Below are 27,882 nucleotides of genomic sequence, written 5' to 3' on the forward strand. Positions count from 1 at the left end.
CCGCCTCCCCTGGCTCCTGCCACCACCGCTGAGGCTCCCGCACCCCTCGGGGTCCATCCACCCCCCTTGCCCACCCCCCCGTTTGGCGACAAACCCGCTCGGGGCGACGGAGCCTCCCGCAACCATTTCCCCCCCCGCCCCGCACAATTCTGTCCCTCGCGGCTCCCGTAGCGGAGCGCTCCCCGCCTCGGCGCCCTCAGCCCGGCCGTGAGGCGCGGCGGGGGGAGCTGCCGCAGGGCACGCTGGGAAATGTAGTCCTGAGTGCCCGGCGCGTCGCGGCGGCGGCCTCGGCGGGGACTCGGTTTCCCAGCGCGCTCCGCGGCGGGCCCGGGGGGGGTGCGGGGCTCCGGCCGCTGCGCCTCGGGCTGGGCACGGTGAGCGGCGGGACGGGCCGCGGGGCAGCGGGAAGGGCCGGGGAACGGCCCGGGGGGTTGGGGAGGGGGGGGAGCGGGGGAGCGAGGCCTCGGGGCTGGCTGAGGGTGGGAGGGGACGGAGCTGCCGCAGCCCTGGGGGCTTGGGCGGGGGGGGGGGGAGGGATGAGGGGCGATAAGGGGGGGGGAGGGGGGCGACAAGGGGGTGGGGGGGGATGGGGACAGTGGGGGGAAGGCAGGGGAGGGGGTGTCGGGGCAGCCCGTGCTGCGGGAGGGACCGGGGACAGGGCTGTGGGGACGTGGCCGGTGTGGGGAGGGATCGGGGACAGGGCTGGCGGGGGGGGCTGGGGGCAGCCCCGGGGACAGGGTCTGTGTTGGGGGGGGGGGGCTGGGGAGAGGGGGGGAGAGGGCCCCGGGGACAGGGTGTGCCGGGGGGGGGGGCTGGGATCAGGGTGTGCGGGGGGCTGGGGGCAGCCCCGGGGTCAGGGTGTGGGCGGGGAGCCGGGGACACCCGGGGAGGGGGTGTGCGGGGGGGGCTGGGGGCAGCCCCGGGTCAGGGTGTGCGGGGGGGGGGGCTGGGGACAGCCCCGGAGAGGGGGTCCCGGCCACCCGGGAAGCGCTGGGGCAGCTCCCGTGCCCTCGGGAATTCCAGCACCCTCAGTCTCTCCCCGCCCCGCCGTGGGATGCTCGGGAATTTTCCTCTCTCTCTCTCTCTCTCTCTCGGTTGCTTTTTGCCCTGGCGGGGGGGGGAAGCGGCCCGGCCGCATCTGCCGGGTGGGGGGGGATGCGGGCAGGGGGAGCACGGGGCAGCTGCTTGGGGGAATTGATGGGAGGGGTTCTCCAGGGACTGGGAGGGGTTCTCCAGGGACTGGGAGGGGTTCTCCAGGGACTGGGAGGGGCGAGGGTGAAGCTTTTGGGTGTGTCTGCTTTGGTACTGACTCTGAGACCTCCTGTCCTGGATGGAGACACAACACAGACCATGTAAATTCCCACCATGCCCCCCCCCCCCCCACCCCCCAATCTTAGTTTTTTGTGAGCATTAACTCACTCTGGAAACTCCTATTGGACCCTGTGATGAAGAGAGCATTGACTTAGAAACGAAGCAGGTGGTTGATGGATTAATATCTCTGCTTTTTAGTTCTATTCTGAGCCAACTGATATTGTTGCTGCTGTTTTCAGCCCAGGTCTTTTATGTCTGAGTAGGTGACAAGTGGTGGAACTTGTCCCTTAACACGTGTGTTTCTGGGTTTTCTCTTTTCCTCTTGAGCCATCTCTGCCCTGAGAGGCCAAGCTGAGCTGGAGCTGGTTGTACCAAAGTCAATATTCGTCTGCTGCAGGTTCTGTGGAAGGGACTGGCAGTGATTTGGCAGGAGAGGAAACACTATTGAACACCAACTCTATCAGTGATGCAAAGTCCAGGTTCACAAAGCTGAGCCAAGTGTTCTGGGGCCTTGCAGGGTGACCTCTGCTGCCCTGGGCTCTCTGGGAGGTTCCTGGTAAGAGTTGGGCATCTGAATGAGACTGAAAATCAGCTTTTTTCTCTTAAAATTAGTGCAGAGTCACCACTTTCTTTTTAAAATGCAGCTGGAAGGGATACAAGGGAGGGATTTGCTTGTGCTGGGCTGGTGGTTTCCAATCCACATCTCTCAAATCCCAGCAGGATGCCCTTGCTTTTAGGCTGTTTCAGGAGTTGTGTGTTGTGCCCAGGTCTCCTCATCCCACTTGTGCTCTCATAATTAAACCATTATCTGAGGAGGGAGTGTCAGCAAGTTCTGCTGTTGTTCTGGTTGGATCCTGCCCCTCAGTTTGCTTTCAGCAAAGGGCTCTAGATTAAAACCCCGAGCACAGATCCCTGTAGAGGCTTTCAGCCTCTCTGCAGGCATCGTGCTGGCATGAAAATAGAGGAGCAGCACAGAAAATATCCTCCAGCAAGATTGCAGAAGCTGGTGAATGTTGTTGGGTGGAAATCATGGGATGTTGGGTCTTCTGAGTTGGGCTGGGATATCTGTGGATGGCACGAGAGGAGCTGGTGGCCTGTGAACCTGGTCTCAGGGGACTTGTCCAGGTCACCAGCTGGGTTTATGGCAAAGCAGGAATGAGTTCAGCTCTCCCACCTCCTCTTTTGTCCCATCCTATATTTATTCCCCTTACCACCCACCTTCTTTTTGGGAGAAAGAAGCAGTGAGAAATAACAGAAACTATAAAAAACTATTGACTGTAATATCAGCAAATACAAGCTGGGTGGAGAAGGGATCAGAAACAGCCCTGAGGAGAAGGACTTGGGGGTGATGGTGGATGAGAAGCTCAACATGAGTTCTCAACATTTGCTGGAGCCCAGAAACCAACTGTGTGTCCTGGGCTGCACCAAAAGCAGCGTGGGCAGCAGGGCCAGGGAGGGGATTGTCCCCTCTGCTCTGCTCTTGTGGGACCCCCCTGGAGAACTGTCCAGTTCTGGAGGCTTCAACTTAAGAAGGACACGGAGCTGTTGGAGAGAGTCCAGAGGAGGCCACAGAGATGATCCAAGGGCTGGAGCAGCTCTGCTCTGGAGCCAGGCTGGGAGAGTTGGGGTGTTGAGCCTGGAGAAGAGAAGGCTCCAGGGAGACCTTAGAGCACCTTCCAGTGCCCGAAGGGGCTCCAGGAAAGCTGGGGAGGGACTTGGGACAAGGGCATGAAGGGAGAGGACAAGGGGGGATGGATTGAGAAGAGGGGAGGTTGAGGTGAGACCTGAGGAGGGAATTCTGGAGTGTGAGGGTGGGGAGAGCCTGGCCCAGGTTGCCCAGGGAAGCTGTGGCTGCCCCATCCCTGGCAGTGTTGAAGGGCAGGTTGGATGGGGCTTGGAGCAGCCTGGGCTGGTGGGAGGTGTCCCTGCCCATGCAGGGGTTGGGACTGGGTGATCTTTAAGGTCCCTTCCAACACAAACCATCCCATGATTCTATACAAACAACAAAGGGGACTGGCCATGACATCCAATGCACTTCTAGCAGATTCCTGCAGGTGCTCTACAAAAATTTCCCTGATCTGAGATGGTGAAACACATTTCATGCTGAAGTCACAGTCAAAATAATCCCACTGCTGCCTGCCTGGACAACCAGCTCGGGTTGCCAGTGTGTCTTGGTTTGAAAGGGAAATGATGCCTCTTAAAATGACACTGGGCAGTTTTGTCTTTGAAATGCTGGTGAAGAAAAGCTCTGACTGTCTCCAGCAGGCTCCTGTGAGTCATGTGCCTTGGGCTGTAAACCTGGGAATTACTCATTGACCATGGATGAGCACAGTAGGAAAAGGAAGTTCACTTCACACCCTGGTTTCCGTAGCTTGTGTGGGGCTTTTTTTTCCTCCTTCCTCCACAAATAGTGAATTGTGCATGAAGAAACCTCTGCAGTGGAGAGCAGGGTGTTGGGTTCTGTCTGTCCCCAATCTAGTGTGGCCAGCAGGTCAGGGAGGTTCTCCTGCCCCTCTGCTCTGCCCTGGGGAGGCCTCACCTGGAGAACTGGGTCCAGTTCTGGGCTCCCCAGTTTGTGAAGGACAAGGAGCTGCTGGAGAGAGTCCAGCCCAGGGCACTGAGATGCTGAGGGGGCTGGAGCATCTGCCTGGGAGGAAAGGCTGGGAGAGCTGGGGCTGCTCAGCTGAGAGAAAAGGAGGCTGAGGGGGGATCTGGTCAGTGCTGGTGAATATCTCCAGGGGGTGGCAGGAGGATGGGGCCAGACTCTGCTCAGGGGTGCCCAGGGACAGGACAAGGGGCAATGGGCACAAACTGGAGCACGGGAGGGTCGAGCTAAACATGAGGAAACACTTTTTGAGTGTGAGGGTGACAGAGCCCTGGGCCAGGCTGCCCAGGGAGGCTGTGGAGTCTCCATCCCTGGAGACATTCCAACCCCACCTGGATGTGTTCCTGTGGGATCTGCTCTAGGGCATCCTGCTCTTGCAGGGGGTTGGACTGGGTGATCTCCAGAGGTCCCTTCCAACCCCCTAACATTTAAAAAAAAACAAAAACAAAACAAAGCTGCAGACCTTCCCCTGAATCAAGAGCTTATCTTGGTGGTGTTATCTGGCTCAGATTGACCCATGGTTGGATGATACCTGTTTATGTTCCTGATTATCTGTGTTTGCTACAGAATCTATTTCCTTATGACAGGATCTTGTGTCTGGAGTGTGACTTGAGGACATTTAGGCTGTTCAGTGAATTTTTCCTGCTAAAGGAGTTTTACCCTCTGGTCATCCCAGCTGAGCAACATGATCAACTTACCAGGCACAAGATTTTTACCCTGACTCTCCAGTGGAAGGTCAGCACATCTCAGAAGCTGATTATTGAGTGTAAAACTTGAGGGGTGGTGACACTCCAGAGGGCTGTGCTGCCATCCATGGACCTGGACAGGCTGGAGAGCTGGGCAGAGAGGAACCTCATGAGGTTCAACAAGGGCAAGTGTAGGATCCTGCACCTGGGAAGGGAGAACCCCAAGCACCAATCTAGGTTAGGGGTGGACCTGCTGGGAAGCAGTTCTGAGAAGGATCTGGGGGTCGTGGTAGATAGTAAATGACCCATGAGCCAGGAATGTGCCCTTGTGGCCAAGAAGGCCAATGGAATCCTGGAGTGCATAAGGAAGAGTGTGGCTAGTAGGTCAAGTGAGGTCATCTTCCCCCTCTGCTCTGCCCTGGTGAGGCCTCCTCTGGAGAACTGGGTCCAGTTCTGGGCTCCCCAGTTCAAGAGAAACAGGGAACTGCTGGAGAGAGTCCAGGGGAGGGCAACAAAGATGCCTGGGTGACTGGAGCATCTGCCTGATGAGGAAAGGCTGAGAGAGCCTGGAGAGGAGAAGACTGAGGGGGGACCTTATTTATGCCTGTAAGTATGTCAGGGTGGGTGCAGGAGGATGGAGCCAGACTCAGCCCAGTAGTTCCCAGTGACAGGACAAGGGGCAACAGGCACAAGCTGGAACATGGGAAGTTCTGTTGAAATAGGAGAAAAAACTGATTTGCTGTGAGGGTGACAGAGCCCTGGGCCAGGCTGCCCAGGGAGGGTGTGGAGTCCCCTTCTCTGCAGATACTCAAGACCCCCCTGGATGCAGCCCTGGGGAATGTGCTCTGGGTGATCCTGCTTTAGCAGAGGGGCTGGACTGGATGATCTCTGGAGGTCCCTTCCAACTAACAATTCCATGATTCTGTGAGACTTGGTCATAGGCTCGTGTCCTTGCACAAAGCAGAGGTCCTCGTGCTGCTGTGCAGTTCCAGGTCAGATCTTTCTGAAGGGAATTTGCAGTTGTTGTCCCAGGAGCTTCAGTGGGGTTACTCAGGAAAGCAAAGGTTGCTGGAGAGAGGAATATCCAGTAGTTGCTGTCGTAGGTTGTTTACTTGATAATTTACTGTCTTGAAAGCATTGGACTGTGGCTGAGATCACTCGGAAATGAGCAGGTGAATGAGAACAACTGGGTGAGAGGAGAAGGGAGTGGAGCACCAGACTGCTCCTTTCTCTGGATTTTATCTATTTATTGAGTCAAAGCCTCTCAACAGCACCACAGTTGTCTTCTTGAGAAGGGAGGGCACAGGAGAGCTCCTGCTTGGCCAGGATGCCCCCATCAGGCCAGAGATGTGTCCCTTTGTCTTCTGGTCCCTTTTCCAGTGGACAGACTGACTCCTCCTGCCACTGCAGCTGTAAGACACTGGCCTGGAAGGACATGAATTAAATAAGCCTCTTCTGAAGGTGGACCTTACTTGTTTGCTCATCTTTTGGGGAAAGACTCTTTCCTCTTGGTGCATGACTCTACCTGGTGGTCATTTGTTCTCCCCCCAGAATGTGCAGATCTCACCTGGGAGCAGCTGCAGGTGGGTGGGGTGAAGTTTTAGTTGCTTTCTTGACTGTCTTCGTACTTCATTTTCTAGCCACACGTTTTTGAAAGGCAAAGAAAAAAGGCTTCCATTTGTAAATCATGTTTTTCAAAGCCTGTGGGACACGGGGTCATGTTGGTGTTGTGGGAATGTCCCAAGGCTTCTACTGGGACTGGGCTCCCTGTGCCAGCCTTTAACCAGGGAGTCCCAGCCCTGAGTAGCTCCTGACTGACACAGCTTTCCTGTCCACACTCAGTTGCTTTCTTTACACTAGTACAAGCAAAACAGATGTCCTTCTCAATGTGGACATAGTTAAGTTGATGCTCAACATGAGTTCTCAACATGTGCTGGAGCCCAGAAACCAACTGTGTGTCCTGGGCTGCACCAAAAGCAGCATGGGCACCAGCAGGGCCAGGGAGGGGATTGTCCCCTCTGTTCTGCTCTTGTGGGACCCCCCTGGAGAACTGTGTGCAGTTCTGGAGCCCCCAGCACACGAAGGACATGGAGCTCCTGGAGAGAGTCCAGAGGAGGCCACGGAGATGATCCAAGGGCTGGAGCAGCTCTGCTCTGGAGCCAGGCTGGGAGAGTTGGGGTGTTCAGCCTGGAGAAGAGAAGGCTCCAGGGAGACCTTAGAGCAGCTTCCAGTGCCTGAAGGGGCTGCAGGAAAGCTGGGGAGGGACTTGGGACAAGGGCAGGGAGGGAGAGGACAAGGGGAGATGCATGAAAACTGGAAGAGGGAGATTGAGGTGAGACATGAGGAGGGAATTCTGGAGTGTGAGGGTGGTGAGAGCCTGGCCCAGGTTGCCCAGGGAAGCTGTGGCTGCCCTATCTCTGGCAGTGTTGAAGGGCAGGTTGGATGGGGCTTGGAGCAACCTGGGCTGGTGGGAGGTGTCCCTGCCCATGCAGGGGGTTGGATCTAGATGAAGTTAAAGGTCCCTCAAACCCAAACCCGTCTGGGATTCCAGGTTTCTATAACTGCATCTCTCCATGTGGGAAGAAGCAGCTGCCCACATGTCCTGCTTTGAGCCAGGATGAGGCCAATTTTCCTTGTACTGATTCTTTTCCCTTCAGCAAGCTTTCTTTTAACTAGTCACAGAGCCTTCTGACTAAAGCTGGTAAGAGAGGGGTGTTTCTCTACCTGCTGGGGCTCCAAGGTCGCACCTTCACTCTGCTGGCTCAGACACTACGGGGAGATCTCTGGCCCCCCCATAGAGGCTGAGTTAGCCAGACAGCAAAACTGGCCAGAGATGTTCCATTCCATATATCTGAGTGAGCTCAAAGGAAGGTCAGAGATCACAGAAGACAAATTCCTTCCTGCTTCTTCTCCCCTTCTCTTCCATCCATGGCCGGCATCCGGGGAGGACTCCATCCATCCATCACCATCAACCCCCAGGCTCCAGCTCTCCTGACCCTCATCACTCTGGGCTTTCTCCAGCAGCTCTGGGATTTCTTGGGACTGTTCCCAGCTCAGGAGATGCTGTGGGAGTTGCTGGGGGTGGGAGGAGGCGAGAGGCTTTTGCACATCCCTGAACACGTTTGTACATAATTGTATCTATTTTTTATTATGTCATGAGTGTTGAATCAGAGAGCTGTGTAGTTTAGTTTTCAATCCAACCCAGTCTCTCTCTTTTTCTCTCTCTCCTTCCCTACCTGGGGGGAGGGGGAGGGGATGGGGAGCACCCTGGTAGGTTCTGAGTCCAATGGTGGTACCAGGCGGGTCCCGCTTTGCCTCAGGGGGCAGGTGACCCCACCAGGGACTGCGCTGGAGCAGCTCAGCTGGAAAGGAAGGGAGACCCCACCCCAACAAAGGAAAGTGTGAACTCTGCCACCTCCAGACCCGAGGCAGGTGGGAGGACAGCACAGAGGTGCAGAAGAGGGGCAAGAGCTGCTGTGAGTCCCGGGGGTTTCGGGTGCAGATTCCAGCCCCGCGCGGCGGTGGCTGCGGGGCTGGGCTGGGCTTTGCTGGGGGCAGATCTCAGGCTTGACTTCCTTCCTCTTGCTAACTCTTGACAATCACTGCCGTGCTGGTTTAGAGGGTTGTTCTCTGGTTTTCTGGGTTTCCATTTGGGATTTGCAGGTAGGGACAGGAGGTGGTTTTAGTCTTAGTGAAGAAGAGGAGGAGTCGAAGCTCAGCCCAGACTCTGCTGCTCTCGTCCCAGTGATCAGTTCTGCCAGTACCAGCAACTGGTGCTGAGTAAACTTTGCAGGATTTGATTCTTCCAGGTCATGTTCAGTGGCTGTAACAGGAAGAATGAATCTGCATTTTAAGCTTGTGCAAGATTCTTAAAATAAGGAGCTGGTTGGGCTTTTTGTCCCAGCTGTTTGTTGGTTTTACCAGCAGGCGACTTCCCAACTCACAGTGATTATCTGGTTGTTTCAGCAGTTGGGAAGGTCCACAGAGCCAGGAGCCAACAGATCATCTCAACACCTCCATGAGGCATTCAGTCTGGTGAGCTCTTACAAATTTCTCTCCCCGTGTGTGGGCTTTGCTGGGTGCCACCCAGACCTTGGTGTGGTGGCTGGAAGGTGCCCATGTTCTGGCAGGGGCTGTTTGTGCAACCTCAGCCTCTGCCAGGTACCACTAAGAGGACTTTTGTTTGCTGCTGGATGATACCAGCCTTAAAAGTGGGGTTGTGCTGAATGAGATCCTCCAGGTGGAGCTTTATGTGACCGAGGACAAACTGTGATCCTTTCTGTAAGGTTCCAGCCTGCCTACTTTGGGCAGAGAGAAAGTAATTTGTAGTGGGAAGCCAAGGCTCACAGTCTGTCCAACCCTGTGCTGGAGATACTCCCAATTCCAGGAGATTCTCTGGGTGTTGGTTAGTGACAGGCACTGACCTGGTTTTCTTTCTCCAATAGATCTGTTGCTGTCTCTCTGACACTGCACCAGGGAACACTCTGAATAGACATGGCAGGTAAGAGCACCTCAAGTGTTGGAGCAGCTCCAGAGGAGGCCACAGAGATGATCTGAGGGCTGGAGCAGCTCTGCTCTGGAGACAGGCTGGGAGAGTTGGGGTGTTGAGCCTGGAGAAGAGAAGGCTCCAGGGAGACCTTAGAGCACCTTCCAGTGCCTGAAGGGGCTCCAGGAAAGCTGGGGAGGGGCTTGGGACAAGGGCAGGGAGGGATGGGATGAGGAACAAAGGTCTTAAACCAGAGCAGCGTAGATTTAGATTAGACATCAGGAAGAAGTTCTTTCCAGTGAGGGTGGTGGATCACTGGCTGCCCAGAGAGGTGGGGGAGGCCCCATCCCTGGAGACATTCAGGGTCAGGCTTGATGGGCTTGGAGCAACCTGATGTAGTTGAAGAGGTCCCTGCTCACTGGGGGGGGTGAAACCAGATGAGCTTTGAAGATCCCTCCAACCCAACACGTTCTGTGATTCTGTGAAATCCAGCACTGTAGGAGGAGAGTTTCAGGGAATCTTTTCAGTATGTTGTAGTGGCTGTACCCCATCAGGTATGCAAAATGTGTCCCTTCCTGAATTCTTAGTGACCCCTAAAGCTCTCCAGCTACTTCTTTTCCCTTGGGCTCGTTCACTCTTACCCTGTCTCCCCTGTGGCTTTGCCAGCTGAGGTTACTGCTTGAACCACAAGGGCTCAGGTGGGATTTGTCTGGAAGTTTTATGAGGATGGAATTTACTCACCAAAAAAAAAATAATAGGAGAATGATCTGTTCCTTAGTGAGGCTAAACAGCTTCCCAGAGTTTTCCTGGCTGTGCTGGTGATATTAATACCTCTTTATTTTCTGTTCCCTGGCAATACAGTCTGGTTTTTGACAGCATGGGTTGTGCTTGCTAATCTCATGTGTTGATCTTAGCCTGGATGAGAGTGCTGGAGGACTCCAAGCTCTGCAGCCAGAGATGAAAGAGGACATTTTCATTTGGTTCCTTTTGTCTGTTCTTGGAAGTAACCCAGAACAGTTGAAAACTACAGGGTCTCTGAGTGGGAAAGAATGGTCATCTGGCTGCTTGCAGCTGGGCAGCAACAGAGAAGCAGAGGGATCCTGATCTTGGTGAGCCCAGCCAGCAATTCTGGAAGTACTTGGAGCAGTTTGTCAGCTTGAAAACTGAGCAACTGCAGTGGCTGCTTCCCAGCAGGCCAGTTAGTTTTGGCCCCACCATTTGGGGACTTCTGCACTAGGGACTGGCAGCAGCTCTGTTGCCCATGACAGGTCTGTTCTGTAGGAGAGAGAAAATGGAAGAACTGAAGGAACTGGCTGCAGCTTGAGCTGCTGAAGACAGAGCAAAATTTTCCTCATCCCTCCAAAAAAACAACCCAAAATTGTTAGAGAATCTGCTTTTATTGTGGTTGCTTAATCATCATCTTATTGACATCCCCAGAGAGTTGTTTCTTCAGCTTTGAAAGCTGTGCCTCCTTTCTTTCCTTTGATCCAGCTTTGTTGTGTCCTTTTGTGGGCTGCTGAGAAAGGAGAAAGCTCATTAAGTGTTTACAGCAAACAACAAATTAGTGCTCAGAAGTCCAAATTCCTCTGGACTTTGAAAGCAGCCCTGGGACATCAGCACTGCATGGGATGCCCTCAGCACTGGGTGTTAACCAGTAACTGGCACCAGCTCTACAGGGCACCTGAATTTGTGTAAAATGTGTTTGGAGATGGGTGAGGAGGGGCAGACAATGTCTGTTTTTATAAGGAAAAGCCTACTGAAAAGTCATGTTGTGCTGGGGACTTCAGACATTGTTCCATGTTCAGGACACCAACCATGTCCTGGGCTGCAGCACCAGCAGGGCCAGGAAGGGGATTGTCCCCTCTGCTCTGCTCCTGTGAGACCCCACCTGGAGCACTGTGTCCAGTTCTGGAGCCCCCAGCACAAGAAGGATGTGGAGCTGTTGGAGAGAGTCCAGAGGAGGCCATGGAGATGATCCAAGGGCTGGAGCAGCTCTGCTCTGGAGCCAGGCTGGGAGAGTTGGGGTGTTCAGCCTGGAGAAGAGAAGGCTCCAGGGAGACCTGAGAGCAGCTTCCAGTGCCTGAAGGGGCTCCAGGAAAGGTGGGGAGGGGCTTGGGACAAGGGCAGGGAGGGAGAGGACAAGGGGGGATGGATTAGAACTGGAAGAGGGAGATTGAGGTGAGACATGAAGAGGGAATTCTGGAGTGTGAGGGTGGTGAGAGCCTGGCCCAGGTTGCCCAGGGAAGCTGTGGCTGCCCCATCCCTGGCAGTGTTGAAGGGCAGGTTGGATGGGGCTTGGAGCAACCTGGGCTGGTGGGAGGTGTCCCTGCCCGTGCAAGGGGGTTGGATCTATGTGATCTTGAAGGTCCCTTCCAACCCAAACCATTCTCTGAGTCTATTTCATTCTGATTCCCTCCCAGCAGCATCAGGGTTAGTTTCTGTGTCCCCTCACCTGCAGTCAGGCCTTGCCTTTCCTCAAGTGTGGCTGTAGCCCCTTCCCTGCCAACCTCCAGCTGCAGCTCAGAAGCTGCTCCTGCAAAATGTCTTCTCACACAGAGATAATGGCAAGAGGAGGGGAACTCTTGTGCTGACAGTTCTCGTTCAGACATTTCCTGTCGTTGTCTGTGCCATTTGGAAGTTTTCCCAGGACATTCTTCATCTCTTCCTCTGGTTGTTTTGAATTCTGTTTACTGGGGCTGAAGCAAACTAGAGACAATTAGTCACAATGCTGTGGAATCAAACTTTTATCAGCACTGGAAGGCAAGAGCAAACATTCCCAAACATGTACAAACCCACATCCAGGCACAAGCAGCCCCAGCCCTGCATCTGTCTAGCAGCTGAGAGCAGCTTTAAGTGCAGAGGATTTAGACACCAAATTACTTGATTTTAAAGCATCATTTCTTCCCAAGGTGAGCTTTCCTTTCCCCCATCCCTGTTGTCAGTCTGTGATTTATTTTATCCGAAGGCAAAGCTTTTTTTTGCCTTTTTTCCCCCTTTTTTCCCCTTTTTCTTCCCCTTTTTTCTTCCCCTTTTTCTTTCCCTTTTTCTTCTTTCCCCTTTTCTTCTTTCCCTTTTTCTTCTTTCCCCTTTTTCTTCTTCCCCTTTTCCTTCTTTCCCCTTTTTCTTCTTTCCCTTTTTCTTCTTTCCCTTTTCCTTCTTTCCCCTTTTTCTTCTTTCCCCTTTTCCTTCTTTCCCTTTTCCTTCTTTCCCCTTTTCTTCTTTCCCCTTTTCTTCTTTCCCCTTTTTCTTCTTTCCCCTTTTTCTTCTTCCCCTATATTTTTTCCCAGAGCTGAACCTTACAGGAAAAAAAGAAAAGACTTTTAAACAAAAAAATGATACATTCCTGAGTCTTGTCACAATAAAATCATCCCTGGTTTCTGGCCTGCCTTCCCTGAACTGGGTGATACCTGAGTAATAATTGCAGCTTGAGATGCTTTCCCAAGTCACCCTTCCTGCTGTCACAGGGACACACCTGCCACAGGGCCAGCAAACACAGCCTGTGTCTCAGGGTCAGTCATAGGGTCATGGAATGGTTTGGGTTGGAAGGGACCTTCAAGATCATCTGGTTCCAACCCCCCTGCATGGGCAGGGACACCTCCCACCAGCCCAGGTTGCTCCAAGCCCCATCCAACCTGCCCTTCAACACTGCCAGGGATGGGGCAGCCACAGCTTCCCTGGGTTTGTTGCCAGCCTTTCTTCTTTGGTCAGCTGAGAGGTTGTAACTAAAAACCTCTGTGCAGCCTGTTCCCCCCAGATGTTGCTGACCTCTCCCCCTTCCCTGAGGAACCTGAAGCTTGTTGTAAAGTTACTTGCCTTGCAGCACCTTTGGCACAACTTTACAGGGATGTGTGAAGGTATCAAATCCATCTGTTGCTTGTTCTTGTCCATCCCCTGCTCTGAGCCTCCCATGTGCTGGGAGAGCTGGGGCTGCTCAGCTGAGAGAAAAGGAGGCTGAGGGGGGATCTGGTCAGTGCTGGTGAAGATCTCCAGGGGGTGGCAGGAGGATGGGGCCAGACTCTGCTCAGGGGTGCCCAGGGACAGGACAAGGGGCAATGGGCACAAACTGGAGCACAGGAGGGTCAAGCTAAACATGAGGAAACACTTACTGAGTGTGAGGGTGACAGAGCCCTGGGACAGGCTGCCCAGGGAGGTGGTGGAGTCTCCATCCCTGGGGACATTCCAACCCCACCTGGATGTGTTCCTGTGGGATCTGCTCCAGGGGATCCTGCTCTGGCAGGGGGTTGGACTGGGTGATCTCCAGAGATCCCTTCCAACCCCCACCATTCTCTAATTCTGTGAAATGTTGTGTCCACTCCTGAGGAAGGAGACCAAAATACTTGGTGTCCAGAGGGAGGGTGGAGGAGCTGCAGTCACTGGAACGGCCAGAGCTGCTGGTGGTTCATCTCCTTGATTTTTTAAAGATTCCTCCTCACCTTAGGGCTCCACGGGTGGGCATTGGGCAGGGCTGGGGGCTGTGACACTTGCTCAGCCATGTGAGTCTGTTTCTGCTCTCAGCTCGTGTCTCTCTTCTGCCTTGTAGAAAAGGTGAATAACTTCCCACCGCTCCCCAAGTTCATCCCTCTGAAACCATGTTTCTACCAGAATTTTGCTGATGAAATTCCCATCGATTATCAGTCTCTGGTGAAGAGAATCTACCACGTATGGATGTGTAAGTTGAACAAGAAACCTGTGCTGGGAACATGTAGATGTGTATGAAAACACCCTGAGTCTCAGTGACTTCTGTTCTTTAAAGCTTAGACAGCAAATGGTTGATGAGAAACAATGATTCAACTTAGAATAGAACTTTGTGCCCAAATTTTAAGCTGCTATGCCTTGAATCTTTGCTGCTGTTGACAAAAGGGGAGAGTATCAGTGGTAGAAAAATCTAGGAATAGATTTGAGGAGGAAAAAGCAGAGCACATTTGATACCTTTATTAAGGTATTAATACTGGAGAGTTGGGCAGGGAGAAACTTGATGAAGTTCAACCAGGGCAAGTGTAGAGTCTTGCATCTGGGGAAGAACAACCCCATGGACCAGTACAGGTTGGGGGCTGAGCTGCTGGAGAGCAGGGTAGGAGAAAGGGACCTGGGGGTCCTGGTGGACAGGAGGATGACCATGAGCCAGCAATGTGCCCTTGTGGCCAAGAAGGCCAATGGCATCCTGGGGTGAGTTAGAAAGGGGGTGGTTAGTAGGTCAAGGGAGGTTCTCCTCCCCCTCTATTCTGCCTTGGTGAGGCCACATCTGGAGTATTGTGTCCAGTTCTGGGCCCCTCAGTTCAGGAAGGACAGGGAACTGCTGGAAAGAGTCCAGCACAGAGCCACAGAGATGATGGAGGGAGTGGAACATCTCCCTGATGAGGAAAGGCTGAGGGAGCTGGGGCTCTTGAGCTTGGAGAAGAGGAGGCTGAGGGGCGACCTCATCAATGATTACAAATATGTTAAGGGCAGTGTCAGGAGGACAGAGCCAGGCTTTGTTCAGTGATGACCAGTGATAGGACAAGGGGCAATGGCTGCAAACTGGAGCACAGAAGGTTCCATGTGAATATCAGGAAGAACTTCTTTACTGTGAGAGTGACAGAGCCCTGGGACAGGCTGCCCAGAGAGGTGTGGAGTCTCCATCCCTGGACACATTCAAACCCACTTGGATGTGTTCCTGTTTGATGTGCTCTAGGGGATCCTGCTCTGGCAGGGGGGTTGGGCTGGATGATCTTTCCAGGTCCCTCCAACCCCCAAGATTCTGTGATTCTGTGATTAACATCCAGCGATGTTTTACTCCCCAAAAGAGCTCTCTTAAAGTAATCCCCAATTCACCTAAAGGAGGCTGAATAGGAGGATTTTAGGCAAGAAAATAAGCTGATTTGCTTGCTGCCTGTCTCCCCTCCTTGCTGTAGGAAGGTTAAAACCCCCCCTTGTTTGTGCCACCCACAGATTTCCCTCCCCAGTGGAAGCAGTGGCTCCCAGCCCTGTACTGGCTCAGCCTTAGGCACCCATAGCCCACAGAACATTCCTCACCCTGCTGCAGAGAAAGGTGCTGATCCTCTTGGTCACAGCTGCTGATGTGCTGATACTCTGTGTGAACACACCTCCTGGCTCTGACTTTGTGCTGTTTGGCTCAGCTGTTCAAAAAAAAAAAAAAACCAAGCATGAAAATTGACCATTCTTCTCCCAGGAATCAAATGGGATGCAAAATGGTGTGTCAGGCCTGGAGAACCACAGGGAATTCTTTGGGAAGGTTAAAAATCTTTTTGCCTGGCTTATCTTTTTTCATTTCTTCCCCCCCCCAAATGCCTGTCATCCTCTTTACCCTTCTCACTGAAGGCAAGCCAGAGATGCATTTGGTGCCATGCCTTTTATTCCAGATGCAGAGGATGTGTGGATGAGGGAGATTTGTGTGCATAAATAATGGCACAATCTATCACTCCATTGTCCTTTCATTATTTAGAGATGCTGAAATGAGCTCTGTCATTTTCTTGCCTGAAAAAACTGCTTGTCCCTTCAGACTCACTGGTTAAATGTTGCATGTTGTAAAGCTGCCTTTGTCTGCAGCTCTTCCCCAGACAACGTGCCCCTCATTCCCAGCTGGAAAAGTGCCAGGCATGTGGGCAACTAGTCCAGGCATCCCCAGGAGGTTGAAATGTCCATCTGAAACACACTTTTTTAGGGTCTTCCCAACTTTTTGGGGGGGATGGGGTGAAGAGGGTGTAAAGCTGCCTTTGTCTGCAGCTCTCCCTAAACAACATTCCCCTCATTCCCAGCTGGAAAAGTGCTAGTTGTTTGGCCAACTAGTCCAGGCATCCCCAAGAGGTTGAAATGTCCATCTGAAACACACTTTTTGAGGTGTCCCCAACTTTTTTGGGGGGATGGGGTGGAGGGTAAAAGCTGCCTTTGTCTGCAGCTCTTCCCAGACAACGTGCCCCTCATTCCCAGCTGGAAAAGTGCCAGGCATGTGGGGTTGTTTTTAACCAGGAGGTTGAAATGTCCATCTGAGACATGCTTTTTGGGGTGTCCCCAACTTTTCTGGGGATGGGGTGAAGAGGGAGTAAAGCTGCCTTTGTCTGCAGCTCTCCCTAAACAACATTCCCCCTCATTCCCAGCTAGGAAAAGTGCTAGTTGTTTGGCCAGCTAGTCCAGGAGGTTGAAATGTCACTTTTTAGGGTCTTCCCAACTTTTTTGGGGGGGATGGGGTGAAGAGAGACACGGAGAGGGAAGGTGGTGAGGAGGAAAAGGCTGGTGTTAAAAATACCAACAGCAAAGTCGTTGCCAGGAGGTTGGATGCTCGTTACTTTAATTGGATGTGAGCATTTAATGAAGGTGGATGGTGATTTGGGGAAACCTGTACCAGAGCTCCCACTGCTGGAGAACCAGAAACTCCTGCCTGACATGCAGGGAGAACCTTCAAACTCCTTCAAACTTTCTAGATGTTAATTAAAACAAAACGTGTTGTTGTTGGTTTGTTGCTTTTTTTAACTTAAGCAGCTTTTGGAAAACAAGTGACTTCTGAAAAGATTGGAAGAAGTACAGCTAATTACTATATACATGTGAATTAAATAATTAAAACTCCTCCTTCCCACCAATATTAAGATACCTCCAAACCCTGGTGTATAGAACCTCATTGTCAGCTACTCAGGAGACATTTTCTTTGGAGGAAAACAATGTTTTCTTTTCATGCTCATGTAATTTGTGTGTCAGAAGCAGCACCTGGGGTTGGATCCTTCCCACACTCCATCCTCCTGGCTGTGTTGTCAATCCTATTTTAGCAACCACACAACTTTGTAGCTGTTTAGGTGCCTGCACAAGGGCAGGAAGGCTCTGGGGCAGGCTGCCCAGGGAAGCTGTGGCTGCCCCATCCCTGGCAGTGTTGAAGGGCAGGTTGGATGGGGCTTGGAGCAACCTGGGCTGGTGGGAGGTGTCCCTGCCCATGCAGGGGGGTTGGATCCAGATGATCTTGAAGGTCTTTTCACACCCCAACCATTCCATGGACCAAACCACAGGATTCTGTGATTCTGTGAAGGCAGGAGGGGCTGTGCCCAGAGGGGAGTGGGAAGGAGAGGCCAGAGGATCAAGCCAGGGATGTGCTGCAGAGCCCCTGGAGCAAGGACTGGGCAGAGCATGTCCCTTCCTCACAGGTAAAGAGGAAGTCAAGGATGTAATTTGGACTGAAAAAATTAGACCAGGGCCCAAAGTGTCACTGGGAGCTCCTCAGCTCTGAATGGTTTGTGGTGTTTGGGCTCCCCTGCTTTCTCATTTCTCTGTAGCTGTGCTAAGTGACTCAGGTCGCTGCAGAGGGGTTTTTAAGAGTTACCAGGTGTTTTCCAAAATAGGAGCTTGTCACTGGGATGAGCCCCTTTGGCACGGGCAGAGCTTGGGGGGATGCAGGCAGAGCTTGGGGGGGATGCAGGCAGAGCTTGGGGGGATGCAGCAGAGCTGGGGGGGGTGCAGGCAGAACTTTGGGGGATGCAGGCAGAGCTGGGGGGATGCAGGCAGAGATTGGGGGGATGCAGGCAGAGCTGGGGGGGATGCAGGCAGAGCTTGGGGGATGCAGGCAGAACTTTGGGGGATGCAGGCAGAGCTTGGGAGGATGCAGGCAGAGCTGGGGGGATGCAGGCAGAGCTTGGGGGGATGCAGGCAGAGCTTCTGAGGGATGCAGGCAGAGCTGGGGGGATGCAGGCAGAACTTTGGGGAATGCAGGCAGAGCTGGGGGGATGCAGGCAGAGCTTGGGGGGATGCAGGCAGAACTTTGGGGGGTGCAGGCAGAGCTGGGGGGATGCAGGCAGAACTTTGGGGGATGCAGGCAGAGCTTGGGGGGTGCAGGCAGAGCTTGGGGGGGATGCAGGCAGAGCTTGGGGGGATGCAGGCAGAGCTTGGGGGATGCTGGCAAAGCTTGGGGGGATGCAGGCAGAGCTGGGGGGATGCAGGCAGAGCTTGGGGGATGCAGGCAGAGCTTCTGAGGGATGCAGGCAGAGCTGGGAGGGGATGCAGGCAGACCTTGGGGGGGATGCAGGCAGAGCTGGGGGATGCAGGCAGAGCTTGGGGGGATGCAGGCAGAGCTTGGGGGGATGTAGGCAGAGCTTCTGAGGGATGCAGGCAGAGCTGGGGGGATGCAGGCAGAGCTTGGGGGGATGCAGGCAGAGCTGGGGGGATGCAGGCAGAGCTTGGGGGGAATGCAGGCAGAGCTTGGGGGGATGCAGGCAGAGCTGGGGGGATGCAGGCAGAGCTGGGGGGATGCAGGCAGAGCTTTGGGGGGGATGCAGGTAGAGCTTGGGGGGATGCAGGCAGAGCTGGGGGGATGCAGGCAGAGCTTGGGGGGGATGCAGGTAGAGCTTGGGGGGGATGCAGGCAGACCTGGGGGGATGCAGGCAGACCTTGGGGGGGATGCAGGCAGAGCTTGGGGGGATGCAGGCAGAGCTGGGGGGGGATGCAGGCAGAGCTGGGGGGATGCAGGCAGAGCTTGGGGGGGATGCAGGTAGAGCTTGGGGGGGATGCAGGCAGAGCTGGGGGGATGCAGGCAGAGCTGGGGGGGATGCAGGCAGACCTTGGGGGGGATGCAGGCAGAGCTTGGGGGGATGCAGGCAGAGCTGGGGGGGATGCAAGTAGAGCTTGGGGGGGATGCAGGCAGAGCTTGGGGGGATGCAGGCAGAGCTGGGGGGGATGCAGGCAGAGCTGGGGGGGTGCAGGCAGAGCTTTGGGGGATGCACATAGAGCTGTGGGGAGTCTCTGGGTTACTGAGGGCAGCAGGGAGCCCCCAGCACAGGGCTGAACTCAAAATGCCAGAGCTAGGGAATGTGCAACCCCACTTTGTGGGGGGTTTCAGCTGAAGGGACACAGAGGCAACATCACTTTGTGCTTGTCTACTTAGGGGGCTCTGGGGGCTGTTGTCAACTGTTCCTTTGTATCCAAGTGGCAGGACCAGGGATGTGACAGGGCCTTTAGGCCATCCCCGTGGTCCTGTGTCCTCAGCCTGATAGGAGTTTGCTGATCCCCTTGCTCAGGGCAGCTCTCCAAAGCCCTGAAGCCAACTTCAAGGCTTGCTCAGAGGCCCAGGGGAGCAGAAGGAGAGTCCTCCAGGCACTGTGCTGGCTCTGCAACAGCTCCTGAGGCAGCCTCAGCAAGCAGGGACCCCAGTCACACTGGGGATGGGTGCAGGGCAGTGTTTTACCTCCCTCACATAAAGGTTTTTTGCTACAAATGGAAATGGAACCTTGCTTGTAATTCATAATAATACTGGCCTGAGTCTTGTATTGGTCACACCAATTCCTACCCTGCTCTCCATCCTTTGGCAGGTCCCAAAAGTGTTCCCTCCTGCCTCTGCTGTCCCTTTGGAGATGGATGCATCTGTGCTGCCAGCCCCTGGGGCCCTGCAGGAACCTGCTGCTCTCCTGGAGCAGCCTGGACCCCTCCCGTGGCTGTGCTGGGTGTTGGTTTCCTTGCTGTGTGATGAGATGAAACTGCACAACCTCCTATTCTTCCCTCTTTCCAGTTTACTGCCTGACGCTCGTGGTGAACATCATTGCATGCATGGCCTTGTGGATTGGAGGAGGTTATGGGGCCAATTTTGGTCTGGCCATCCTCTGGCTCCTCATCTTCAGTCCCTGTAGCTACATCTGCTGGTTCCGACCTGTCTACAAAGCCTTTAGGTAAGGAGGAGCCCACGAGGTGGGTTTGTTCCCATCTCCCTTGGGAGTGTGATGTGTTGTGACTGGGGAATGCCCCTCTGGAGCTCTGGCTGTCTGGGATAAAGATTAGGGAATTGGTGTCTGAATGTCTTGTTTGCTTTGGAAAGGAAGAAGAATGTGGAGCTTCTGGAATGAGTCCAGAGGAGGCCACGGGGATGATGGGAGGGCTGGAGCAGCTCTGCTCTGGAGCCAGGCTGGGAGAGTTGGGGTGTTCAGCCTGGAGAAGAGAAGGCTCCAGGGAGAGCTTAGAGCAGCTTCCAGTGCCTGAAGGGGCTCCAGGAAAGCTGGGGAGGGGCTTGGGACAAGGGCAGGGAGGGAGAGGACAAGGGGGGATGGATGAAAACTGGCAGAGGGAGATTGAGGTGAGACATGAGGAGGAAATTCTGGAGTGTGAGGGTGGTGAGAGCCTGGCCCAGGTTGCCCAGGGAAGCTGTGGCTGCCCCATCCCTGGCAGTGTTGAAGGGCAGGTTGGATGGGGCTTGGAGCAACCTGGGCTGGTGGGAGGTGTCCCTGCCCATGCAGGGACTCAAACATCTGTCATATGAGGAAAGGCTGAGAGACCTGGGGCTGTTTTAGTCTTGAGAAGCCTAAGAGGGGACCTGGTTAATGTCTGTAAATCTCTGCAGGGTGGGTGTCAGGAATGGGTCAGTCTCTGTTCAGTGGTGCCTGGGACAGGACGAGGGGAAACGGCACCAAGTGACAACACAGGAAGTTCCACCTCAAGATGAGGAGAAACATCTTTCCTGTGAGGGTGACAGAGCCCTGGGACAGGCTGCCCAGAGAGGCTGTGGAATCTCCTTCTCTGGAGACTTTCCAGACCCATCTGGACACGTTCCTGTGTGACCTGCCCTGGGAGTTCCTGCTGCACCAGGGGGATTGGACTCAATGATCTTCAGAGGTCCCTTCCAACCCTTGTGATGTTATGATTCTCTTTAACACCTCCTAAATTAGTTGTTCAAATGCCCTCTGAATTCACTCTTTGTGCCCTGCACCTCCAATCCTGGGGTCAGTTCTGGGCCCCTCAGCACAGGAAGGACATGGAGGGGCTGGAGCGTGTCCAGGGAAGGGCAGTGGAGCTGGGGAAGGGGCTGGAGCACAAGTGTGAGCAGGAGCAGCTGAGGGAGCTGGGGGTTCAGCCTGGAGACAAGGAGGTGAGGGGAGACCTGCTGGCTCTGCAGCTGCTTGAGAGGAGGTTGGAGCCAGGGGGGTCGGGCTCTGCTCCCCAGGAACAAGTGATGGGACAAGAGGAAATGGCCTCAGGTTGTGCCAGGGGAGATTTAGACTGGATATTAGGAGAAACTTCTTCACTGAAAAGCTCATCAGGCCCTGGAACTGCCCAGAGATGTGGTGGAGTCACCATCCCTGGAGGGATTTAAGAGACATGTAGATGTGGCTTTAGGGGCAGGGTTTAGTGTGGACATGGTGGACTTGGCAGTGTTAGGCTTATGGTTGGACTTGATGATCTTAAAGGTCTTTTCCACCAAAATGATTCCATGGTTCTGTTATTATAACACTGGACATGTGTCCACTGGTGGAACTGGAAGGCCAATGGGTTGGGTTCATCTGAAAGTTTTAGAAGACAAGGAAGTACCAGCTCTGAACTCTTGTCCTCTGGGTCTGGGGGTTTAATCCCCATCACTAGTTCAGAAGCCTGGGGGCCTCTGAGCACCAACTAAGGCCCAAAGAGCAGCTTCCATTCTGAAGTCTGGGAGAAATTGCTCCTCCTCGTTGACCTCCTCTGGGCTTCACAAGGACTGTTTTTAATTACTGCTTTAATGTTGTTTGTATGTGTTGATGCAACTGAACACAGAACTGGAAGGTCCCTGAGGTCACTCTGTGTAAAGACTTGACCAGTTAAAAAAAGAACAAGCCCTGGGGATGGACTTGCAGGCCTGGAGCTTGGTGGCTTGGACATCAGTTGTAGAGGAGGCTTGAAAAATGTTACAGTGGGGTCTCGTGAGGTCTTGTGGGGTCTCACGTGGCAGCTGGTCGTGGTTCCAGAAGGAAAGATCAGCCCCACTTGCTGCTCTTGCTCTGGGAAGAGGCAGCCCCCTCAGACCAGCAGTGCCCTGTGAGGAAGCTTCCCTGAAACCTTCCTCGTGCATCTGCATCCAAAATTAAATGAGCTGCAGAGCTTTGGCACTAGGGCAAAGCTGTTGCAAATCTGCACCAGAAAAGCTGGATCAGAAATCACCTTTTCCATGGATCCTCCCTAATTCCCACAGATCCTTTCAAACAAAGACTCCTCTGGGCCCTTTCAGGTTGTAGTTGCAAGAGTCTGTTTGAAGGCCCAGCCTGGAGCCTAATCCTGGTTAACTGGATTATGATGGGCACTGCTGGGAGCAGGCTGGGTTCCAGGTCTTTCCCATTCCTACTCTGAGATGATACTTGGATTCTGGGATCATGAGGATATTTCTGAAAGGTGAGGGACAACCCCACCAACACCCACAGCTCAGGTCTTCCTGGAGTCTTTCCCACGTGTCTCCAACTAACCAGGATCCACCACGTTGGTCTCTCCAGAGCTTGAGGTCCTGCCTCCCTCATTTCCTCTTTAGGCTAGAATTACTAATAAACATTGAAAGAATACTAATTAAAATAAACATTTCAATACTCTCAGGGTTTGAGCAGGAGCTGGGAATGGCTGGAGCTGTTCTGGAAGCTCTCCCTTGCACCAAACTGCCTCGATAAACAACTGAAGTGGTTTTTGTAAATCTGTTCTGTAAAACCACAGACCCTTTGAGTTTCTGAGAGAACAGGGATCGTTTGGAGCATTGAAAATGGTAGTTTGGGGAGTTGTGGAGGTGCCTGGGCCTGCAGTGAGAGGTTGGCTCATGGGTGTGGCTGGTTGAGTGGGATGAAGATGTTCTGCTGCAGTTCTGTGGCAGAGCCAAAGCTCAGGGCTGTGCCCCAGGGCACCCCTGATGGAGGGGATGGAGGGACCATCCCCACCTGCAGCACCTCAGGACCCTCACAACCTCCACAGCCTGAGGGAGGTAGAGCCCACAAAGATGCCAAATCATGCCCCCAAACAGGGCACCACCTGCTTCCCTTGGGGCTGTTTTTAATTCCTATAAGTGTCCCAGTGCTGGACTATTAAGGTGGGCATGTCAGCCACGGAGACATTCCCAGCTGGAATTCTCACGCTCAGTGATCACACATGGGCAACCTACCTGCCAGGCTCCCTTGGGTCTCCTTGCCTGGGGCTGAGCTGCAGCAGGGCCAGGCTGTGCTGCCCAGATGTTTGGCCAGAGGAATGGTTCAGACTCTCTGTGCCCTCTCCTCGTGTGTCACCCCATGTGCAGTTGCCTCTGCAGAGCAGCTGCAGGAGCCAGGCTCCTTGGAAGAGATGATTCATGGATCTGCCTGCTTCCCCTGCCAGGGAAAGGAGGAGTTGCCATCAGAGAACAAAGCTGCAGAGGGCTCTCTGCTGAGACACCAGGGCTGAGGGGGTCAAACCCCAGGGTGCCAGGTGCCAGTCTCCCCTGACTCCCTCTCTTCCCCACAGGTCCGACAGCTCCTTCAACTTCATGGCGTTTTTCTTCATCTTCAGCGCTCAGTTTCTCCTCACCATCCTGCAGGCCGTGGGGTTCTCTGGATGGGGAGCTTGGTAAGCAGGGTGCTCCTGCCATCTCTCACCCTCAGATCAACGTCTATAAGTCAATGTCTAGAAATATCTACAGGGGGAGCCAGGAGGATGGGACCAGACTCAGCCCAGTAGTTCCCAGTGACAGGACGAGGGGCAACGGGCACAAGCTGGAACATGGGAAGTTCTGTTGAAATAGGAGAAAAAACTTCTTTGCTGTGAGGGTGACAGAGCCCTGGGACAGGCTGCCCAGGGAGGCTGTGGAGTCTCCATCCCTGGAGACATTCCAAACCCACCTGGATGTGTTCCTGTGGGATCTGCTCTAGGGGATCCTGCTCTGGCAGGGGGTTGGACTAGATGATCTCCAGAGGTCCCTTCCAACCCTGGAGATGCTGTGATTCCCCAAGTGATGCTGGCAAACAGGGTTTGAGATCTTGAGGGAAACACCTTCCTGAGGTGCATTTAATTTCCAGCCATTTTCTTCAGTGTTCTTTTCATTTTCAAGAAGCTGCCTTGCAATGTCTGGGTGTGAATAAACAGGTTTTCTGATGAGAAGGACACTTGAAAAAAGGCAGCTCTAATGATACTGTTTTTCTTTCTGTCCCTTCCAGTGGATGGGTGGCAGCCATTGCTTTCTTCAGCACCAACGTTGCAGCTGCTGTGTTCATGCTCTTCCCTGCCATCATGTTTACCATGTCAGCAGTGGCAATGCTCATCTGCATTATAAGGGTGGGTGTTCAAGGGTCTCTGTGACTTGGGGTGTCCACATGTCATGGCACGATAAGGTGCACAGGCAGCTGTGAGGCATTGCTGCTTCTGGAGGTGTCATTATTGTTGGGGGTGTTCAGCCTGGAGAAGAGAAGGCTCCAGGGAGACCTTAGAGCAGCTTCCAGTGCCTGAAGGGGCTCCAGGAAAGCTGGGGAGGGACTTGGGACAAGGGCAGGGAGGGAGAGGACAAGGGGGGATGGATGAAAACTGGAAGAGGGAGATTGAGGTGAGACATGAGGAGGGAATTCTGGAGTGTGAGGGTGGTGAGAGCCTGGCCCAGGTTGCCCAGGGAAGCTGTGGCTGCCCCATCCCTGGCAGTGTTGAAGGGCAGGTTGGATGGGGCTTGGAGCAACCTGGGCTGGTGGGAGGTGTCCCTGCCCATGCAGGGGGTTGGAACTGGATGATCTTGAAGTTCCCTTCCAACCCAAGTGCTTTTGTTGCTTGGAGATAGAGCCCTTTAGAGAGAGGGCAACAAATCCCTGATACAGCACCAGAAGGACTCAGCACTGCTGGGGAAGGGGGTGGGACCTGCTGCTGACTTTCCTCTTCTCTCTTTCATCCTTCAGGTACATAAAATCTACCGAGGGGCTGGTGGAAGCTTTCAGAAAGCTCAGGATGAGTGGAACAGTGGTGCCTGGAGGAACCCTCCCAGCAGGGAGGCCCAGTACAACAATTTTTCTGGGAACAGCCTGCCAGAGTATCCCACAGTGCCCAACTACCCCTCGGGAAACCAATGGCCTTAAGCAGCAACAGCTGCAAACTGCCTGGATTCTCTTCTTTTTGGTCTTTTTATTATTGTTATTTGAAAAAAAAAATATATATATATACATCTATATCTCCTTTGCATCCCCCCCAGCCCACCCTGAGCACCCTGCTCACCTGTGGGACTTCTTTGGCTTTTGTCTCCTCATCACTGCAGAAGATCTGTGCTGCCAGCCCTTGCCACCTCTGCACGGCCTCTCCAGGAAGATGGTTTTTTGATGTACCAGTATTTGCCTTGTCACAGCCTGAGGAACCAACCATTCCCTGCCCTTCCTTGCAAGAATCCTCTCCTGACCATGGGTGGCCAAGCCTGACTTCCCCACCACGGTCAGCGCAGCCGGCACTGCTCCTCCTCCTGCCTCCCTGCAGAGCTCCCTGCCAAGTCCTCTCTCGCTGGAACAAACGTCAAGCAGAGCTTTCCTAGCAACTGGTGTTTACTCTCCTGGATGAATAACCTGGAATTTCTCACTCTAAGGGAAAATGCAGCCCCTAAATTACCTGGTGCTCGTTGATAAACGGTGTCTGTGAAATCTACAGCCTGAGGAATCTTTGAGCTCACAGGGCTTGGCTGAGGGGGAGTGGAGCTCAGGTGTGAAGTGCCCAAGAGTCCTCACCTGCCTGGTTAGGACTGTTGTTAGGACTACAAGTCTTGCTTCCCCTGCTGCCAAAAGGTGGGAGGTTTTTTCGCCAGGTCTGTGTGCTTCAAAGGTGCAGATTCATCTCGTTTGGTTAATGATTGTTCACTCCAAGCCTGGCCCAGAGCCCTCTGGCAGCTCCTGAGGAGCTTTGCTGCCTTGGGCTTTGGGCCTGGCCAGTTGGGTGACGTTCACCCTGTTCCAGGTGGGCAGCACCAGATCCCTGTGTCCTCAGACTTCCATGGATGTGGCTTCCAGGTTTTGTGCTGACCCAAGGAATGTCCCACAGGACACACCTTGCCCTGGTGGGACAACTTTTTGTCAGGGCTCCCGGATGGAAGAGAGCTGCTGATCTTGGTGTGGGGGCCCCAGTGGTGTTTGGGAATGATTCTGTTACAGTGAATAGATTTAATTCTGCTTTCTGCTGATGTGCTTGAAATCCAGACATTTTCCAGGGGGGTCTGGAGGACCAAGACAAGTTGGTTACTCCTCATAACTGATGTTAGCTCTGCAGACCTGCTCTGTGTCCCTGTGTCCAGCAGCACTTCCCTTCCACACACACCAGGGAGAGTGATTCTTGCCTTTCCCCACGGACCAGCTACAGGGAGGATGAAGCTGTTGGAGGGATTGTTGTGCCTGAGCTCACATCCAGCTTCTTCATCTCCATTCTGTGTGTGTACATCCCAAATCCTGGCACCTGAGCCATCCAACTCCCCTGTGATCCAAGCAGCAAAGGCTGCAGGTTTTTTCTCTCTTTCAGCAGTGAATTTTTTGTCAAAACTGGGAGGTCAGTTCCCAGTATTTTTTATAGTGAGTGAGTGTTCAAAAGTCTTTGGTTCTGAAGGTTTTGGCCAATGATCCTGGGAAGGACCAAGTGCTCCACTGTGGGGACCTGGGAGGTGTGGGGCACCCCATGGGGCAGACCCAGAGCTTGGCAGGTGGGTGGGTGGGATCCTGGGGGTGTTACAGTGTAAATGGAGTCACTCCAAATTCACACTGAGCAACTGGAAAACCGAATTGGCTCCTGGAAAGGGACAGGGAGGTTGTCCTGGCTGGGAGGAATTGATTTGCAAGGGATGTTTAGAAAACTGTCTCTCCATGTGCCTTATCTAGTAACAGCTCAGAAGAACTCATCCTCCCCACCAGAACTTCCCAGTTGCTCTCTTGAGCTTTTCCTGTCTCATACTGTGAATATGAAGTGAAGCACAGCTTGGGGTCTGTGTGACACCTTTGTCACTGGGGCCAAAGTGAAAGCAAACATGACTCAGAGGGCAGAGCCTCCCTCAGTGCCCCTTTGCAGGCACCTGCTGCAGAACCAGCCTGTCCCTGCCTCTGGGTATTTCACCTGCTCTGAACATGAGGGGTTGTTTGCTTGTATTTTTCCTGCAAGTGTGCAATGTGCTTGTGAGTAGGAATGCTTGAAGCCTTCTGAACACCCCCCCCCCCCCCCCCCCCATCGTCCAGCTTTTAGGTGCCTTTGTCTTGTGTCAAGTGTCATTTGAAGTGTCCTTTGTCAAGAGAGTGATAAAGAACTGCCTGTTGATTAACTCCCTGGAAATGGGATTGCACTGGGGGGGAGTGGGGGGAGGTTAAGGAGGCTGAACCCGAGGTTGGCCATCCTTGGAGGCCAGAACATGGTGCCCCCCCGTGTCCTGCCCCCTCCAGCCCTGCCCCTCACCAGCCTCAGCCTTTTGCCAATTTGTTTTCCCAAGTCCATTTGGTGTCTGTCCTTTGATAGCCTGTCAGGTTGGAGATGTCAAAGGAATGGAGAGGAGAAGCATTGCTGGGGACACTGTGCCCTGATGCTTTTCACTCTGGATAATCCAAGGGGCTGTTTGCAAGCACCCCCGTGCAGTCATTGAGGATGCTGGGTGCAGGAGAAGGGCTCCTCAGGAGCCTGCCCACCAAGATGGTCAGAGCCAGACACCAAAATTGCCCCCCCTGAGTCTCATCACTGCCTGAGATCTCTCCAGAGCTCACATGAACCTCTCTGGATGGGATCCCTCATCCCCCCTCCATCCCCTTCCATGCCAGAAACTAACTCCAGAAAGTTGACTCAACGTGCTGCTCATTTTTTTGGATTCTGTATGTTGGTTTTTGTTTACATGATATTCCTAAGACTTCTTAACACCATTTCACCTGGACCTTGGCTCCTGGGCTTGTTGGGCCTCACGTGGCGTGTTCGTGTGTGATGTTTCATGTCACTCGTGGGGCTCTGGGTTTTGTTTCTGTTTTGTTCCTGATCACAAGACAATAAATGCTCATCCTGCGCTTGATGACAAGAAGTGGCCGAGCTGAAGTGTGTCTGTTCCTAGGTAACCAGAGTTAGCTGGCACAGGGAGATGGCGAGATCCCTTTTCCTCCCAAGTCTCC

The 27,882-nt window shown here is 53.7% G+C and overlaps 1 protein-coding gene across 6 annotated transcripts; it reads left to right on the top strand.

Moving 5' to 3' along the window:
- Nucleotides 1–329: 329 nt before the first annotated feature.
- Nucleotides 330–27,794, top strand: SCAMP4 (secretory carrier membrane protein 4). 6 transcript variants are annotated; one of them, XM_051640039.1, is made up of 8 exons: nucleotides 330–374; nucleotides 8,569–8,637; nucleotides 9,048–9,103; nucleotides 13,629–13,757; nucleotides 19,566–19,722; nucleotides 23,267–23,368; nucleotides 23,956–24,073; nucleotides 24,679–27,794. In XM_051640039.1, the coding sequence occupies exons 3-8, from the start codon at nucleotides 9,097–9,099 to the stop codon at nucleotides 24,853–24,855; spliced, it is 690 nt and encodes a 229-aa protein (XP_051495999.1). In that variant the 5' UTR covers nucleotides 330–374; nucleotides 8,569–8,637; nucleotides 9,048–9,096; the 3' UTR covers nucleotides 24,856–27,794. The 6 variants fall into 6 exon arrangements, with proteins under 6 accessions (XP_051495999.1, XP_051495998.1, XP_051496001.1 ...); XM_051640038.1 differs by having other exon boundaries at nucleotides 336–374; nucleotides 8,572–8,637; XM_051640041.1 differs by lacking the exon at nucleotides 330–374 and adding an exon at nucleotides 3,206–4,651.
- Nucleotides 27,795–27,882: the final 88 nt, after the last annotated feature.

This window comes from Apus apus, chromosome 24 (assembly GCF_020740795.1).
Source record: "Apus apus isolate bApuApu2 chromosome 24, bApuApu2.pri.cur, whole genome shotgun sequence".
Lineage (NCBI taxonomy): Eukaryota > Metazoa > Chordata > Aves > Apodiformes > Apodidae > Apus > Apus apus.

Bases quoted from the DNA above. Each gene is read 5' to 3' on its own strand.
- SCAMP4 (XM_051640039.1), top strand. The intron at 19,723-23,266 runs GTAAGGAGGAGC...TCTTCCCCACAG, and splicing joins CCTGTCTACAAAGCCTTTAG to GTCCGACAGCTCCTTCAACT. The intron at 24,074-24,678 runs GTGGGTGTTCAA...TTCATCCTTCAG, and splicing joins TGCTCATCTGCATTATAAGG to GTACATAAAATCTACCGAGG.